This window comes from Podarcis raffonei, chromosome 13 (genome assembly GCF_027172205.1).
Source record: "Podarcis raffonei isolate rPodRaf1 chromosome 13, rPodRaf1.pri, whole genome shotgun sequence".
NCBI classification, from domain to species: domain Eukaryota; kingdom Metazoa; phylum Chordata; class Lepidosauria; order Squamata; family Lacertidae; genus Podarcis; species Podarcis raffonei.
Window position 1 is genome coordinate 12453218 of NC_070614.1, and position 18254 is coordinate 12471471.

The window sequence follows — 18254 nt, forward strand, 5'->3', positions numbered from 1 at the left end:
GCTATGTTGCTCTCAGCTCAAAAGTCATTCCAAAAATATGATGAAAAATTCATAGGGCGGCCTAAAATACGTTTAAGGTAAAGGGAACCCTGACCATTAGGTCCAGTCACGAACGACTCTGGGATTGTGGCGCTCATCTCGTTTTACTGGCCGAGGAGCCAGCGTACAGCTTCCGGGTCATGTGGCCAGCATGACTAAGCCGCTTCTGGCAAACCAGAGCAGCGCATGGAAACGCTGGAGTGGTACCTATTTATCTACTTGCACTTTGACGTGCTTTTGAACTGCTAGGTGGGCAGGAGCAGGGACCAAGCAATGGGAGCTCACCCCGTCACGGGGATTCGAACCACCGACCTTCTGATCGGCAAGCCCTAGGCTCTGTGGTTTAGACCACAGCGCCACCCGTGTCCCATAAAATACATTTAGAAATGCATAAATGCTACAAAAAAGTTTATGTAAATATGATTTTCATATGGATTTTTCTATATAAAAAAAGTAAACTCACAGATCGATGTAGAATTGGGAGAGACCCAACATATGAAATATCATATGTAACAATGAGAAAGATTTGGGCATTCCATTCCTCCGTACTTATGACACGGCTTCATTGAAGAAACTTATCAAACCAACATTGTCCCTGAATGATGAGTTGACATTGCAAATTGGAAAGGAGTCACACACTTTCTATGTACAGTTGTACCTTGGTTTTTGAACAGCTTAGTTTTCGAACGATTTGGCTCCCAAACGCTGCAAACCTGGAAGTGACTGTTCGGGTTTGCGAACATTTTTTGGAACCCGGACATCTGACGGGGCTTCCAATTGGCTGCAGCAGCTTCCTGCATCCAATCAGAAGCTGTGTTTTGCTTTCCGAACGTTTTGGAAGTCAAACAGACTTCTGGAATGGACTCCGTTCAACTTCTAAGGTACGACTGTGTTATGTACTGAGTTGAATAGGATCCAAAATGCAGCAGTCTGATTGGTCCTAGAACAATAGAATTCAGAATGCAGCAGTCTGATTGGTCCTAGAACAATGCAGCAGTATGATTGGTCCGCAGGAGCCACCCAATCCAGCTCCAGATGGAAGTGAATCCACAACCTGATTGGCCTACAGGAGAATCCCTGAATTAGCCAATCACGTGCAGTCTGTTGTGTAAATAATGTATATAAAGCAGATATTTGGGGGGAACTTTCATTCCTCCTCACTATGAGCTGAATAAAGAGCATGGAATCCACTCTCGACTCCGAGTATATTTCAGACTGTATTTCTGTTCCCTCCTTGCTTAGAGTCATCCACACGATCATTTGAACCCGTGTTCGAAACAGAACTTTGTTAAGCCCACCATCAAGGCTTAGCAAGACGAGCCTTGCCATCTGCTGCTGCAAGCTGAGTGTGGGCCAGCTTTTGGCAGCCCATCCCAGTGACTGCTTTTTAAAGGGGAAAGAAGTATTATCCGTTCAAGCTTAGCTCAGCACATTGCTAATGGTGGCTGCATGCTTGTGGTGGTGGAGATGAAATTCAACGCAGTTTAATTAAGAGACCACAACTACCAAGTATGCAAACCTAAGCTCTCAACTAAGGACAGGCATTTGTTAAAATCACTGTTTATTTTACCGTCCCAAGAGAAAATATCAAATAGACACACCGTATATCAAAAGCACCTTTGGCTGCAGTCCTAAGCACGCTGACCGCTTACTGTAAAATAATAATAAGACTCACATCCACCCCACTCTTTTCAAAACAGAAACTGGAGCATCTTACAACGCAGGATAAAAACTACAGCAATAAAAGCACAACCAACAATGAAAGCAAAGAACCCCAACATAGTGGAAATAAGAAACTGTTCATTATTAAAACTAAGCACCAGGGGATCACAAGAGAGAATAAAATCCTCAACACTGAAGTGTATATATAAATTTAGCAAATAAATAAAATAACTAGAGTGGGCCTTTTCTGTAGTGGCTCCTCATTTGTGCAATGCTTTCCCCAGGGAGGTTTGCCTGGTGCCTTCACTTTATATTTTTCAACCAGGCCTTCAGCTGATTAATAGTCTACGGCCTTTTAAATGTTTCTGTAGGAAGGTGGGGGTTATTGTTTTTGTTGTTTTGGTTTAATTATTTACCTGTGTTTTATCTTTGTGAACCACCCTGAGATCTTTTGATAAAGGAAGGCAATCAAACAAACACTGAGGTCCAGCTCCGAGAGCCTTCTGGCGGTTCCCTCACTGCGAGAAGTGAGATTACAGGGAACCAGGTGGAGGGCCTTCTCGATAGTGGCACCCGCCCTGTGGAACACCCTCCCAACAGATGTCAAGGCAATAAGCAACTATCTGACATTTAGAAGACATCTGAAGGCAGCCCTGTTTAGGGAAGTTTTTTTTAATGTTTAATGCTATATTGTGTTTTTAATATTTGGTTGAAAGCCACCCAGAGTGGCTAGTGAAACGCAGCCAAATGGGCAGGGTATAAGTAATAAATTATTATTATATTGTTATAAACAAACATACAAATGTGGAAAAAGGGCAATAAAGGCAGCGAATTCCTCTCCCATCCCTGACTGGCATGCAGGATGTGCTTTCTGAGAAATGGGCCCTATGGCTTCACAGTCCCTTCCCACCCCACCCAAAGTAGACCCACTGAATTTAATGGGTGCAAGTTAGGCATGTCCATTAACTTCAATGGGACTGCTTGGAGCAGAATTAGCACTGGATGCAACCCTTTGGATTTCTGCAGCATCCTTTTTACGGGAAAGAAAGGAAGTGACTACTTGCAAAGCTGTCAACTTACAGATTTGAAAATAAGGGACCAGCAGCCTCGAAAATAAAGGATCAGCAGCCAAAATAAGGGATCAACAATTACTTTGATAAAATACATATTTTGTTGCGTGCAAATGGCTTTAGATACCTATTAGGTCCATAAATTACCATATAGCATATATTCAACACAAAAAAACAGCAACAATTTGTTGTTGACAAAGCACAGCTGGACATAGAAAGGGCCGCATTACCTTCAGTAGCTTATTTAAGGGACATCATCAATAAGGGACAGCAGCGGGACATGGCGCTGGGATAAGGGACTGTCCCGCCAAATAAGGGACGCTTGACAGCTATGGACTATTTCTGTGGACTTGGCCTGTGGGTCATGGGTGGCTGGGGTCTCCATTATTGGTGTCTGCCCTCTCCACCTAGGCTGGATCTGGCTTAGTTTCCAAGGTCACAGCACAAGGAGAAGAAGTTGCAGAGTTCAGAAAGGAAGAAGGAAAACACATCAAAGCCGCTTGAAATCCCCACACCCTAACCCAAGCTACCAATGCCCAGAAGAGTCTAAGAAGGGGAAGCGAACTCTCTTCCTTCGGCACGAGAAAAAAGGAAAAAGGGAAGAAGTTCAAACCCCACCGCAGAGCGCTTTCATAGCTCTGGTTTGTTGATGTTGGAGCCTCTCCTAAGCTGGGAGCACAATAGGCAGCTCAAATTGGTCAGGCAGATGGAGGGGGAATCGTTCGGAGATCCGAAAAAGCTCCTTTTGAAGGCAACCACAGGGCTCGCCACTATCAACATGCAGCGTGGGAGAAGCCTTCGGAAGGAGGCGGCAAGCTGGCCACAAGAGAAGGAGGGCTAAAAGGAGAAGGGATCAAATGAGCAAGGAAGAAGACCCAGGGCAAGAAGGAAAGAAACAGGAGAGCTGTTATGTACTGAAGTTCTCACCCTGGGCCAGCAGGGGGATACTGTAGATAGTTTGTATGCAAATGAAGGATCGAAAGCGACGTTCAGTGATTGGCTAGTTACAGAAAATGGTTACTGTTGCATTCTAGTGGAGCTCTATATAAGCAGGCTGACTGAGCTCCTCAGTTCAGTTCTGTTCCAGCTTACAAATAAAGAGCTGCTTTGGAAGAATCGCTGTGTTGTCGGATATGTTTGGCCACAACTTAACTCAGTTAGGACGCCTTAGCTAGGGAGACATCTGGACCATGCACAGACCTATCCACTCACAAGGGACCCAGTGTGTCAGGTGCTGGTGTGGTTGCTCGAGAGCAAACAGGCAAGACTCCAACCTGTCTTCTCTAGGCTTTATTATCTGTACAAACCATTTACAGTGCAGAGCGTTGCAAGTCCATGTCTGCTCAGTCGCTAGCAGAATCTGGGAGTGGGCGGTCCTTATACCTTCCCCAGCATAACAGTCGTGTGTCCCCCACCCTTCTCCTCCCCTCTCTGCGCGCAAACCTACTGCGCAAAGGGGGACTTGCCTCCCCTCCGCTTTGCTCAGGCTCAGTGTTGAGGCTCTCCCTAGCATCTTCTGATCCCTGCGCCCCTTCCCCACTGGAGGCGGGGCTTCCCTCCTCGCCAGAGGAAGAACTGCTTCGCAAGATCTTCGGAGGCTCCCTGTAACACAACTGCCCTTCCACCTCTTGCCTCTGAGCTGACGGCAGTTCCCTGACACCGTGGATCACCTAACCCCAAGGATTTTTCAGCCAGCGATGCTTCACAGCACATCGGGTGGTACGAGTACCGCAGCTGAAAAACAACAGGCTATGAGATCCCCAGGAGAGACTCCAGCTCCCATCATCCCCAGCCAGCATGGCCAATGGCTGGAGATAATGGGAGTTGTAGTCCAACAACATCTAGAGGGCAAAACATCAGCTACCCCCAATCTCAAGACAGATATCCTAACAGCTTGCCTGGGCTGATTCTGTACCCCAAGGATGAGAACCATCTCCCTCTTCTTGTTCAGAGAAAGATTCTCTCCCTTGCACACTCTTCTGCTCCACCTTTATGGACCATTTCTCAACCCATAATGACAAGAGGGAGGGAGGGAGGAAAGATGGAGGGCGAAATGCGTGCAATGTTAGAATTCCCCTCCTTACAACGTCTTTTCTACTTCAGCTTCCAATCACTTATTGAAGCTCTTTGAAGGAAGAGATTCCATAGCTTCCAAATCATCTTACTCTAGCGGAGAACTGCTGCTCATATATTTAACAACTGGATGCAGATCTAGAAAGGAAACTACCGTATTTTCGCTCTATAAGACGCACCAGACCATAAGACGCACCTAGTTTTTGGAGGAGGAAAACAAGAAAAGAAATATTCTGAATCTCAGAAGCCAGAACAACAAGAGGGATTGCTGCGCAGTGAAAGCAGCAATCCCTCTTGCTGTTCTGGCTTCTGGGATAGCTGCACAGCCTGCATTTGCTCCATAAGACGCACACACATTTCCCCGTACTTTTTAGGAGGAAAAAAGTGAGTCTTATAGAGCAAAAAAATACGGTACTTAATGGGGGGTTAGGAGCTGGTGGCTGGGTCCTCCTAGTTACGAAGGAAACCAGTTGGGAGAACACAGAACCAAGGAAATGTCAGCATGTTGTTGTTGTTTTTTAAAAGTCATGCTGGAAAAGAACAGGGATATCTGGGAAGGAGAGAGGGAGGAGGAAGGGACCTGCTGGACGCCAGCCTTCATCCAAGTTCGCAATGCTGCCTGCAAGGAATGCATCCGCTAGATAGCTCCGGCAGATGGGCTCACCTCTTGCCAAAAACACCATCTTGGTTGCTTTAGGACAAAAGATAGGGAGTGCTGGAGCTTTTGCTGAGCTCTGTGGGCCAGCAACCAGATCGGGAGCCTCTGACAGCTGGAGGAAACATCTGGAATGTTGACAATGGGGAGGGAAAGAAGGGAGACGAGGAAAAGAGAAGTCCAGAAGTTATCTCCCGCTTGGACTACTGCAACGCACTCTACGTGGGGCTACCTTTGAGGGTGAGCCAGAAACTACTACTAATCCAGAATGCGGCAGCTAGACTGGTGACTGGGAGTGGCCGCTGAGACCACAAAATACCGGTCTTGAAAGATCTACATTGGTTCCCAGTACGTTTCTGAGCACAATTCAAAGGGTTGGTGCTGACCTTTAAAGCCCTAAACGACCTCGGCCCAGTATACCTGAAGGAGCGTCTCCACCTCCATCGTTCTGCCCAGACACTGAGGTCCAACTCTGAGGGCCTTCTGGCGCTTCCCTCACTGTGAGATGCAAGGTTACAGGGAACCAGGCAGAGGGCCTTCTCGGTAGTGGCACCTGCCCTGTGGAACGCTATCCCATCAGATGCCAAAGAGATAAACAACTATCTGACATTTAGAAGACATCTGAAGGCAGCCCTGTTTAGGGAAGTTTTTAATGACTGATGTTTTAATGTATTTTTAATCTCTTGTTGGAAGCCGCCCGGAGTGGCTGGGGAAACCCATCCAGATCGGCGGGGTAGAAGTAATAAATTATTATCCAGTGGCTTGCGCTTTTTCTTTTTTTACTCTTGTCATATCTCTGGTTGGTCCTGAACTGGCCTTAGGAGAATCAATCCCTTTCAGGCTCATTTTCCCAAATCTGTAAAATGGGAATAAGGTTAACCTACTTGAGTACTTGTTTTACTCAAGTTTCTTGCCTGGTCTTCACCACAAGGTCCCAGAAATTTTAAAAAGCGCTACTCAAAAGTGTTGGCCTGCGGACGGGTGCCAGTCCATGAGCCGCTGGCTGACCGCAGCCCAGGTTGGGTGGGATGGCTCAGGGACCAAATGTGGTCCCTTGGCGCAATGGAGCAGGGCTTGCCAATCCACCACATCAGGTAGCTGAAGAACTGGTTTAAAATGCAACATGCAAATTGGTTTGAAGCAAATGCAAATCAAAGGAACAGGGTGCCTCCTAAATACATCTATATCTATATCAAAGTAAGGTGTCAGAAGGCAGAGGAAAGAGCTGCACACCTTCAGCATGCAGCAGAAACCATGAAGGGGAACGGAAAAGATGGTTGCACTGACAGCTACGGTTGCAGACACATTTCAAGGAAACTTTATCGTCAAGGAGAACATTTCACGCTTCGTAATAAAACTGCTTAAGAAGGGAATTCTGCTGCAGCAGACGGCCTAGGTGAGCGGTAGAAAAACAAAGTCGCGAAGCATCTCTGTCTTTGTATTTGGTGAATGTTTTCTTCTACAGCCAGATCCTTTTCCTTTGGGGTTCAAGAGGCTAAATATATTCATAAAACACAAGGCGTATACAAGTTTGCAGGGCATGGGAACACAGCACCCAGAACCCTAGCAATCCTTGCCTCACCCCCCAGGGGCTGCCAGCTGGCAGGCTTCACCTCTGGGCTCCCATGTGGGCACACAACTTTTTGCTGCTTCTGTAGATTTGCAGATCTAGGCAAAGGGCCGAAAAGCACTTGTGTACAGACTCAGCTATGTTCGTGACTTAGAAGAAGTATTATTATTCAAGAATACGTCCTCGTCCCGAGGCTTGAGAGCTGGAAAAAAAAGTGTTTTGGAGAAGGGAGAAGGATTTGGGTCAGGAGGGGAGAGAGGCACTGCGAACCAGGAAGCAAGAAGTGGGTTTTTCTTCTGCATGGAGTCCAAGCAATGCTGAGACTGAGATACACACACACACATCCGGCATGGCCCACATGGCAGCTGGGCTACTCAAAGCAGTCCAGATGACTCTCCTTTCAAAGACCCACCTTTGGCTGGTATTTATCAGCCTTTGCCAACCTGGTGCCCTCCAGATGTTAGATTCTTAAGAGTTAAAAGGGACCCCTTAGGAGTCATCTAGTCCAACCACTTACAATAATAATAACAATAACAGCAATTTATTATTTGTACTCCGCCCATCTGGCTGGGTCTCCCCAGCAACTCTGGGCGGCTTCCAACAAAGATTAAAAATACATTAATGCAGGAATCGCAACTAAAGCACCCAATGTTGCTGGACTACAACTTCCATCAGCTCCAGCTGGCACAACTACATCTGGAGGGCACCATTCGGACTCTTAAAAAGGCACACAAAACTTTCCTTAAATGGGAAGGTAGCAAACACAATGGAGAAGAACCAAGCAAAAGCCAGATGGCCAAAAACGAAGGAAACATCTAAAGGGAAACTTAGAGGCATCTGCTAGAAGACCCAGAAATCAGCCCAGTGTCTACTGCAACTAGTGACATGGTGGTTTTCAAAGGTGCAGACAACCCCAATGCATTCTGATCCTAGAGAGCAATTCAGAGCTCCCACCACAACTTTTGAGGAATGATGCGGCTTTCCTTCCTGCCCATATCTGCGAAGTCAAGGGACCAGCTGTCCAAAGGCAAAGGCTGCCATTTAATGTTTATAAGAAGTTGGGTTCAACTTTTAGCAAGCCAGTCTTTTACCCTCATCCCTCAGAGCTAAACAGTGTGTTTACTTAAAAGGGAGCATTTAAACAAGCATACAAACAAACCGACCAATGCTCGTAAACTTCAGCCACTTCTCCTCTCTGTCATCCTCCTCCACACCCAAACATCAATTCAATTCATAAACAGTATTCTAAGGAATCTTACAGATTTCCTATGTCTCTCCTTGCGGCTCTTGCCTTCGGACGAAAGCCTTGGGGACTCTCAGCTCGGAGAAAATCGGAAAGCTTTATCAATAAAATCTGCACACGGTCTCGTGGTGTAGTGGTTAAGAGCAGTGGACTTGTAATCAGGTGAACCGGGTTCACTTCCCCGCTCCTCCACAAGCAGCTGCTGGGTGACCTTGGGCTAGTCACACTTCTCTGAAGTCTCTCAGCCCCACTCACCTCACAGAGTGTTTGTTGTGGGGGAGGAAGGGAAAGGAGATTGTGAGCCGCTTTGAGACTCTTTAAGGTAAAGGTAAAGGGACCCCTGACCGTTAGGTCCAGTCGTGGCCGACTCTGGGGCTGCGGCGCTCATCTCGCTTTATTGGCCAAGGGAGCCGGCGTATAGCTTCCGGGTCATGTGGTCAGCATGACTAAGCCGCTTCTGGCAAACCAGAGCAGTGCGCCAAAATGCCGTTTACCTTCCCGCCAGAGTGGTACCTATTTATCTACTTGCACTTTGACGTGCTTTCGAACTGCTAGGTTGGCAGGAGCAGGGACCGAGCAATGGGAGCTCACCCTGTCGTGGGGATTCGAACCACCGACCTTCTGATCGGCAAGTCCTAGGCTCTGTGATTTAACCCACCTGCGTCCCTTTGAGACTCCTTAGGGTAGTGATAAAGCGGGATATCCAAACTCTTATTCTTCTTCAGCTCAAGGTACAGGATGCGCGATTTGAAGCATGATACATGGCTTGGCATAACAAAATACCTCTAATTTTAAGGAGCAGGGGGCAGCCCATCAATGGCAAGGCGCTCGTCACAAACCGGAAGACTGGGCTTAAAAGTGTGCACACCGGAGTGTGGAGCTGTGTCAGTTTGCACGACACGGATGGCAACCGGTCCCCCTCCCTGAACTAGCCCTGCCAGCTCTGCCTCCCCTTCTGTGACCCACTGCAGGACTAAGTCGCGGCTTGAGCTGCATTCCCCCCCACTCACACCTTGGGACCCTGCTCTGACACAGACAAACATTCCTGCCCCATCCCAGCTGGTGTCACAGGGCCCTTGACAATGCCAGAATTCCCTTAGCTAAAAGCAGTTAATACAGAAACGTTCCTTGTCCCCCTTCCCAGCTTGCCCTGTTGTTGCAGAGGAAGAAAGGCGAGCACATTCTGGCCCTGGCCAGCTGGAAAGGAGATACTCCTTGGACAGCAGAGCTGCACCGGAAAAAGGAAGTCTATCTGGACAGCACACATCTGGACAGACAACATGCAGCTGGTACAATGTCTCTCTCAAAGGGCAATAGCTTAGTTTAAACAGAGTACAGGACACACATCTTGCTTTTATTTTAGAAAGTGTTTACGAACTTCTGGTTTCTTATTTGTTCACCGCTCTGCTCCAAATGAGTGTTTAGAAATTACTTATTGTAACTGTTGAGTGGATTTCTGTTTAATTTTGAAATGCCGATATTTAATATTATTCTATATTGTTTTAATGAATGTTGAATGTTATTTTATTTGCATATTGTATATTGTATTATGCATATTGTCTTATTTATATGTTAGCCGCTCTGAGCCTGGCTTTGGCTGGGGAGAGTGGGATACAAATTATTATTATTGTTATTATTATTATTATTATTATTTCCAAAGCAGCATTTGAAAACACGGAGACTTCTCCTCATCAGTCGCTCGTGAGTCAGAAACCTCACCTGCCTTGGGCAGGACAGGCCTTGGGCCTCATCCTTCTCCTCTCCAGAAGTGCTCATATGTCGACCTGTAGAGGCCTGTTCCCCAAGAGGCAGCCTTTGAACCACAACTCCCAGCCTCCTCTTTTCCCCTTCCTGCGGCCTTCCGCCCTGTCACCTTTGCATGCAATGCCGCCATTGCTCTCTTTACCTTTCTGCAGCCGTGGTCCTCCTCTTCTCTCCCCTGGCTCACGCGGCCACGCTTCTTGCACACGGAAGGCAACGTCAGGTTGCAAGGGCTATCGTTCCATCTCCCCTCCTGGACAGAGAGAGGCAGAGAAATCCTAGCTCAAGGAAAAGAATTCCCCACAGTAAGCAGCAACTTCAAAACATGTAACCCAAAAATGTAAGCCTTCCGCCCTACGGCGTATGCCCAGTCCATCCTTTCTCCCAACCTAGTGCCCTTCGGATCTTGCTGGACTCAAATTATTTAAATTATTTTGCAACTGTGGGGGCACCACCCATATGTTCTTTTCAGAGCACTAGAATTACTTGCAGTTTGTTCTGCCCTAATCTCACCTTGATCCAGCAAAGGAGAGCTCCTAATATGAGCACAGGAAATAAATAAATCCATTGAAGAATGCACTGATGAAATTTTATTCTATTTACAAAACAAACACACACACAAAAGCCTCAGGACCAATACAGTCCTTTATTGCAAGGAGGAGAACATGTGGCCTTCTGGATACTGCTAAGCTACAATTGCCATCATGCTTGACCACTGATCACGCTGGATGGGGCTGATGGGAGTTGGAATACAACAACATCTGGAGGGACAAAGCTTCCCCAGCCTTGCCTTATCGGAAGAATTCTGCATAGTTTAGAAGACTCTGATTTCCCCAACCCCCCCACCAAAAAACCCCAGGCTATTTATCTCTGTGCCCTTCTGCAGCGATACTCCATCTTGCCTGCTCCTCCATTTCAATCTAATTTTCTCCTACACATCACTTTCCACTGCTCAGTTCTGAGATCCATTCCCTACCCTTGTTTTACTTAATCAAAATTGCAGAAAAAGTTATTCCCAGCTCAGTAGCGGGGGGGAAGAAAATAAACATATGTTCATGATTACCATTACTGTTTGTTTTTTTTTTAAAAAAAAGGGTAAAGGACCCCTGGACGGTTAAGTCCCATCAAAGGCGACTATGGGGTTGCGGCGCTCCTCTCGCTTTCAGGTTGAGGGAGCAAGCGTTTGTCCATAGCTAGCTTTCTGGGTCATGTGACCAGCATGACTAAACCGCTTCTGGCACAATAGGACACCGTGACGGAAACCAGAGTGCACGGAAATGCCATTTACCTTCCCGCCGCAGTGGTACCTATTTACAGTGGTGCCCCGCAAGACGAATGCCTCGCAAGACAGAAAACCCGCTAGACAAAAGGGCTTTCCGTTTTGGAGGTGCTTCGCAAAACGAATTTCCTATGGGCTTGCTTCGCAAGACGAAAATGTCTTGCGAGTTCCTGCAGGTTTTTTTCCCTTTCCCCCCCTTTTTCCCAAGCTGCTAAGCCGCTTATCAGCTGATCCGCTAAGCCCCTAAGCCGCTTAACAGCTGATCTGCTAAGCCGCTAAGCCGCTTAACAGCTGATCGCTAAGCCGCTTATCAGCTGATCCGCTAAGCCGCTAATCAGCTGATCCGCTAAGCCGCTTATCAGCTGATCCGCTAAGCCCGCTAAACCGCTAATAGTGCTAATCCGCTAATGGGCTTGCTTCGCAAGACGAAAAAACCGCAAGACGAAGAGACTCGCGGAACGGATTCTTTTCGTCTTGCGAGGCACCACTGTATCTACTTGCACTGGTGTGCTTTCGAACTGCTAGGTTGGCAGGAGCTGGGTCAGAGCAATGGGAGCTCACCCCGTCGCAGGGATTCGAACCACCGACCTTCCAATGGGCAAGCCCAAGAGGCTCAGTGGTTTAGACCACCTGCCTACCTTACCTTTACTTATCATTACTGTAGGATACAAATGGGGAAACCCAGTCAGATGTGTAAGTAATAAATTATTTATTTTTATTATTATTATTATTATTCGACCAGAGAGCCATATTCCCTTCTGGACCATGTGCAATGGCTAGGTGGTTACCCAGAAAGGAACGCGGGCAGCACTACATATGTGGATTTTACCTTTGCACAGTACTGTATAGTTCCTTCACATTCATCCATCCCTCTCTATCCTCCAGCAAAGAGCATGCTCAGAGTTAATTCCAGGACCACTGAGGGCTGTGGCCTGGGAAGAAGGGGGTGGGTGGCCTGAGGATAGTCCTGAGGGCCAGAAAGGAGCCTGGGGCCAAATTAAGCCTCTGGGCCCAAGATTCTCACTTGACTGGGGTTTCACCTGGACACTACTACCCAATTAAGTTGTCCACAGGCTCTTACTGTTAGAAGAAAAACCATTTGCATTACACACTTGCTTTGCGGCCAAGTGGGAAAGGGGAGTCATTACTAGGTTTCTTTTTCTGTCCAATCTATTGAAAGGATGAGGGAGCTGACCCAGTTGAATGACAGCCCGCAAAACTGCCTGTTCTTTAAGGCTCTGAATTCCAACAACTTTGCTAACTGTCAGCTCAGGTTTGCCCAGGAGCCATATTTACAAATATAATTTTCGCCAATCAATTGCAACCTTCAATTCATGAAAGCTTGCATTCCTAAGTGTTGCACGACAGATACGAAGAGGGTTCTATCCTGTATGCTCAGAGCTATGTCCCCTTCTCGTGATAGGTATCCTTCTGAAGGAATGGGTTTCTGTGCAGTCAGTTTGAAACGGGACCCAACCCCCCCCTTTTCTTCTTTCTCCAAGGGAGCATTTCTAAAATGCATTAACTTGAGCTGTTGAGCAAATGCATAACAAGAACACAGCTGTATAAACAGCTCTCTCCTTTATCAGTCACGGCAATGGATGACCTTGGCTGTTCCAGTGGAGTAGGGATGATGCGTCTGGGTCTTATCTTACATCCTGACCACACTCTGACGCACAGACCTAGTCCGGGAACAGCGCCAGAGTGTGTTCTTAGAGTTGGTGACCTCTTGCTCCAAGATATAGGAACAGGAATACCCTTTTATGGTCAGGAGTACAGGAAGGAAAACCCTTTTATGGTTAAGAGTACCAGAGCAGGAACATCTGTGATGTCAACCTGCGTGTACAAGCTGACGTGGCTGGATTCCTGGGGAAGGGGGGAGAGGGTGCCTGGAGGATATATATACTGCATGAAAATTCTCATTTCTTTGGACTTGCTGTGGACTGACCATGCAAGTGCCTTTCTGTTGCTCCGGAGAGAGGAAATAAAGAACTCTTTCTCTGAACCAACCCTCGGTGTCATCTGACTTCCTTCCTCCCATCCGGGAGCAACGTAGAGCCCACTAATCGGTAAAGTCTAATAAGGCTACACTTCCAGCTCTTACACATACCGGTCCCCAGATGGTCACGCAGTCCTCCAGGCTGTCTCGGAAATTGTTGGGCTCAAAGGGGTGCCAGAATGTGAACTGCACTGGCGTGCCGTCTGACCACTCAAAGCTCATCTGCCGCTTGAGATCGTTCAGGCCAATCCAGAGCTCTTCGACATCTGCCAAAACAAGCAGGGAAAGGGGGGATTTCTACTAAATGAAGAAAAAAAAATCCTCTTCATCTGCCAGTGACTGCCCCACACAATACACCCAGGCGATACGATACGATATCTTTATTGTCATTGTCCCTTGCAGAACAATGAAATTGAAAACTACATAAAACTACATAAAAACTACATAAAACTACCACAAACCTACATAAAACTACATAAAAACTACATAAAACTACATAAAAACTACATAAAACATTCAAAAAACCCCCAAAACTTTAAAAACCCATTTTAAAATGCACTATACTACAGAGACCCCTTATGCTGCGTTTAGAACCAGAATTGCATTTGCGTAGAAACTGTTTCTCAGGCGGCTAGTCCTGGCCTTTATAACCCTATACCTTCTGTTGTGCTATCTCTGCCACTTTCTTATGGCACCTAGCAGCATAGATTTGATCTAAGGTGGGAAGAGTGCACCCAATTATTCTCTCTGCAGTCTTTACAACCCTGGATAGCATTGTTTTTTCCCTGGCCGTGCAGCTCCCAACCAGTTCCCAACCAGCTTTTTCCAACCAGTTCCCTCCAGTTTGTGAGCATTTAGCAAAACAATTGATCCTCCTGAGGAATAGAAAATTGGGGAAGAGGCATAGAATCATAGAATCATAGAGTTGGAAGAGACCACAAGGGCCATCGAGTCCAACCCCCTGCCAAGCAGGAAACACCATCAGAGCACTCCTGACATATGGTTGTCAAGCCTCTGCTTAAAGACCTCCAAAGGAGGAGACTCCACCACACTCCTTGGCAGCAAATTCCACTGTCGAACAGCTCTTACTGTCAGGAAGTTCTTCCTAATGTTTAGGTGGAATCTTCTTTCTTGTAGTTTGGATCCATTGCTCCGTGTCCGCTTCTCTGGAGCAGCAGAAAACAACCTTTCTCCCTCTTCTATGTGACATCCTTTTATATATTTGAACATGGCTATCATATCACCCCTTAACCTCCTTTTCTCCAGGCTAAACATGCCCAGCTCCCTTAGCCATTCCTCATAAGGCATCATTTCCAGACCTTTGACCATTTTGGTTGCCCTCCTCTGGACACGTCTGTAGGCAGACATAGTTCCCTACAGAAGTAGGGGAGCATTTCCCTGCTGTAGTTCCTCCCCATAACCTTCACTCTCCTCGATTTTGCTCTTCCAGACTGTGACATTTCAAAACGATTTTTCCAGACCCCGTGGCATGTTTATCCATCAAACATTTATTCAGTGCTTTAAAAAATATAAAATCCAGATTTTCTAAAAGACTCCCCTTTTAACACCCTGTGCTCAAGGCGAATAGCTTCAAGATTGTCCCCAAAACATCTGGATGGCGAGATGGGAGGGAGGCAGCTTTGTGATTGTCACAATAGCCAGCCAATCAGCATTCTGCACAGCCAGCTTCTCCTGGAGAGAATCAGCTTGATACATTTTGGAAGTGTGTGCAGATATAAAAGGAGCAACTCTGGTTCTACAGCAGAGTCACTGCTCGATATTCAACTAAGCTTTTGCTCGCATAAAAAAAAAGTTAAATCAGAGATAATCCACATGTTGTTGTTGTTTAGTCGTGTCCGACTCTTCGTAACCCCCTGGACCAGAGCACGCCAGGCACTCCTGTCTTCCACTGCCTCCCGCAGTTTGGTCAAACTCATGTTCGTAGCTTCGAGAACACTGATCAACCATCTCGTCCTCTGTCGTCCCCTTCTCCTTGCGCCCTCCATCTTTCCCAACATCAGGGTCTTTTCCAGGGAGTCTTCTCTTCTCATGAGGTGGCCAAAGTCTTGGAGCCTCAGCTTCAGGATCTGTCCTTCCAGTGAGCACTCAGGGCTGATTTCCTTCAGAATGGAGAGGTTTGATCTTCTTGCAGTCCATGGGACTCTCAAGAGTCTCCTCCAGCACCATAATTCAAAAGCATCAATTCTTCGGCGATCGGCCTTCTTTATGGGATAATCCACATACACACAAGCAAACACACACACACACACACACACACACACACGAGTGTGACACAGAATTGCTTACCTTGCTTGATTTGCTTGGTAACAAACTCCAGTTCGTTGAGGGTGTGGATGCTGACCAGATCCCCTTCGCTCCGCAAGCAGGTCTTTTTGGCATCTGGCCAACTCTTCTTTTCACTGATCAAGCGGTAGCAGTTGGTCTGGAAAGGCTGCCAGCTCGGATCACAGTCAACCTTCACATCAGACTCCACTGCAATTAGGGAAAGCAAAGCTTTGAGTAAGCAGTATCCGGGGAAAGTTGCGGGACCAATATTTTAATTAGGATCCGCAACCCAGAAAGCAGAAATTTCACACGCCCTCCACGAACAAATTAGCAAGCATCTTCATCGTCTAGCTTCTGTCGTGTGCTGAAAAGACGCACCTCTTTAACTCTGGCCTCTGTCAATTAATGGGGTTATTGTTTTTTTAAGGACTCACTTCTTCCATACTGTGCTAGTTTTGATTGGAACTGTTTTACTTGTTTTTTTATCATTGCATGCACAGTCGTAACTTGGTTTTCGAACAGATTAGTTCTCAAACGTTTTGGCTCCCGAACGCCGCAAACCCGGAAGTGACTGTTCCAGTTTGCAAACCAGCTTTGGAAGTCAAACGTCCGATGGGGCTTCCGATTGGCTGCAGGAGCTTCCTGCAGCCAATCAGAAGTCACGCTTTGGTTTCAAAACGTTTTGGAAGTCGAACGGACTTCCGGAACGGATTCCGTTCGAATTCCAAGGTACGACTGTAAACCTTTTCCCTTCTTTTATTTAGTTTTGATTGTATGGGGCCTTACAGGGTAGGCCAGATCAGAAATCGTAAAAAGTAAATAAATATATGAATCCAAAAGGCTCCATCTAACAGAGAGCTAATAAAATCCTTCACACTACAGGCCCTGCAGCCAATGCAGATGAAAGTGTAAAATTCCCCTCCCTCCCTCCTCACTTAGGCCCTCTAGGACTGCCTGGCACTTTCTCTACAAAACTACATTGCCTGCGCACTTCCTTCCAACCAACTCCATGTATTTCTGCCCCTAAATCCAGCAAGATGTTTTCCACCAGGTCTCCCTCCTTCATTTTCCCCTCAGGCTTTTGTCTTTCTCTGAACAGCACTGCTTGAAAGCTTCTTCTGCCCACTCTCTGCTATATAGTCATGCTTTCCCCGAGGCCTACTCTTCCTGTTCAGCTTCAGCCAGGAGAAAAAAAAAGACCACAGTTAAACTGCCCTTTCACTCGTCTCACAGAAGCTGCGCTCTTTGCAGCATTCCGTTCCCAACACTCACTTCTACTCCAGTCAGCACATGTTCCACGGACATTCCGTGACATCAGAACAGCTCAGCCAATAGCTGTTGGGGTTGCAGAAAGGCAGGCGCGCGATAGCTGGCTTTCAGATCATGATATATATATATATATATATATACAGTGGTGCCTCGCAAGACGAAATTAATTCGTTCCGCGAGTCTCTTCGTCTTGCGGTTTTTTCGTCTTGCGAAGCACGGCTATTAGCGGCTTAGCGGCTATTAGCGGCTTAGTGACTATTAACGGCTTAGCGGCTATTAGCGGCTTAGCGGCTATTAACGGCTTAGCGGCCATTAACGGCTTGGCGGCTTTAAGAAAAAGGAAACAAACTCGCAAGAACTCGCAAGACATTTCGTCTTGCGAAGCAAGCCCATAGGGAAATTCGTCTTGCGGAACGACTCAAAAAACAGAAAACCCTTTCGTCTAGCAAGTTTTTCGTCTTGCGAGGCATTCGTCTTGCGGGGCACCACTATATATATATATATATATATATATATATATATATATATATATGTCAAATCCATCGCTTTCTCCATATTACTCACGTAAGAAGTATATATTAGAAGTGGCATTGGGTTTCTTCTTGCAGATGTAGGGCAGGGCCATGCTGCAGTCACGGTTCTGCCATTCCCCTGACGACTCTGTCCGTATCACCCCACAGTTTTCTTCGCTGGGGTTGTCAGGCTGATCTGCAAGGGGCGGCAGGAGGAGATCACCAACCTTTGCAACTACAGCTGTTATTTACCCAGAAAAGCACAGCCTGACAGTGCTTTGCTGTGCAGCAAGAGGCAAAACCACACCCAAGGATGTCATCTGAGATCAGTTCTGAATCTCAAATACAGAGGCTGTGCACACACATTTAAAACACATGGCTCCCCCCCATAAAAAGAATAATGGGAACTGTAGCTCATGCCCCCACTGAACTATAATTCCCATAACGAACTACAGTTTTCAGGATTTTGGGTGGAATCCTGTGCTTTAAATATATGGTGGGGAGGCAGCCTATGCATTTACAGTGGTACCTCGGGTTACATATGCTTCGGATTACAGACTCCGCTAACCCAGAAATAGTACCTTGGGTTAAGAAGAAGAAGAAGAGTTTGGATTTGATATCCCGCTTTATCACTACCCAAAGGAGTCTCAAAGCGGCTAACATTCTCCTTTCCCTTCCTCCCCCACAACAAACACTCTATGAGGTGAGTGGGGCTGAGAGACTTCAGAGAAGTGTGACTAGCCCAAGGTCACCCAGCAGCTGCATGTGGAGGAGCGGAGACTCGAACCCGGTTCCCCAGATTACGAGTCTATCGCTCTTAACCACTACACCACACT

At 46.8% G+C, this 18254-nt stretch overlaps 1 protein-coding gene across 1 annotated transcript in view; it reads right to left on the reverse strand.

Annotated features, from left to right (window-relative positions):
* Positions 1–18254, reverse strand: part of MRC2 (mannose receptor C type 2) — an 86915-nt gene that overhangs the window by 42642 nt on the left and 26019 nt on the right. The window contains exons 6-9 of the mRNA XM_053363725.1: positions 17471–17614; positions 15659–15844; positions 13463–13617; positions 10219–10326 (exon numbers count right to left, since the gene is read on the reverse strand). Of these exons, the coding sequence (XP_053219700.1) occupies positions 10219–10326; positions 13463–13617; positions 15659–15844; positions 17471–17614 (593 nt within the window). The remainder of the gene's footprint in view (positions 1–10218; positions 10327–13462; positions 13618–15658; positions 15845–17470; positions 17615–18254) is intronic.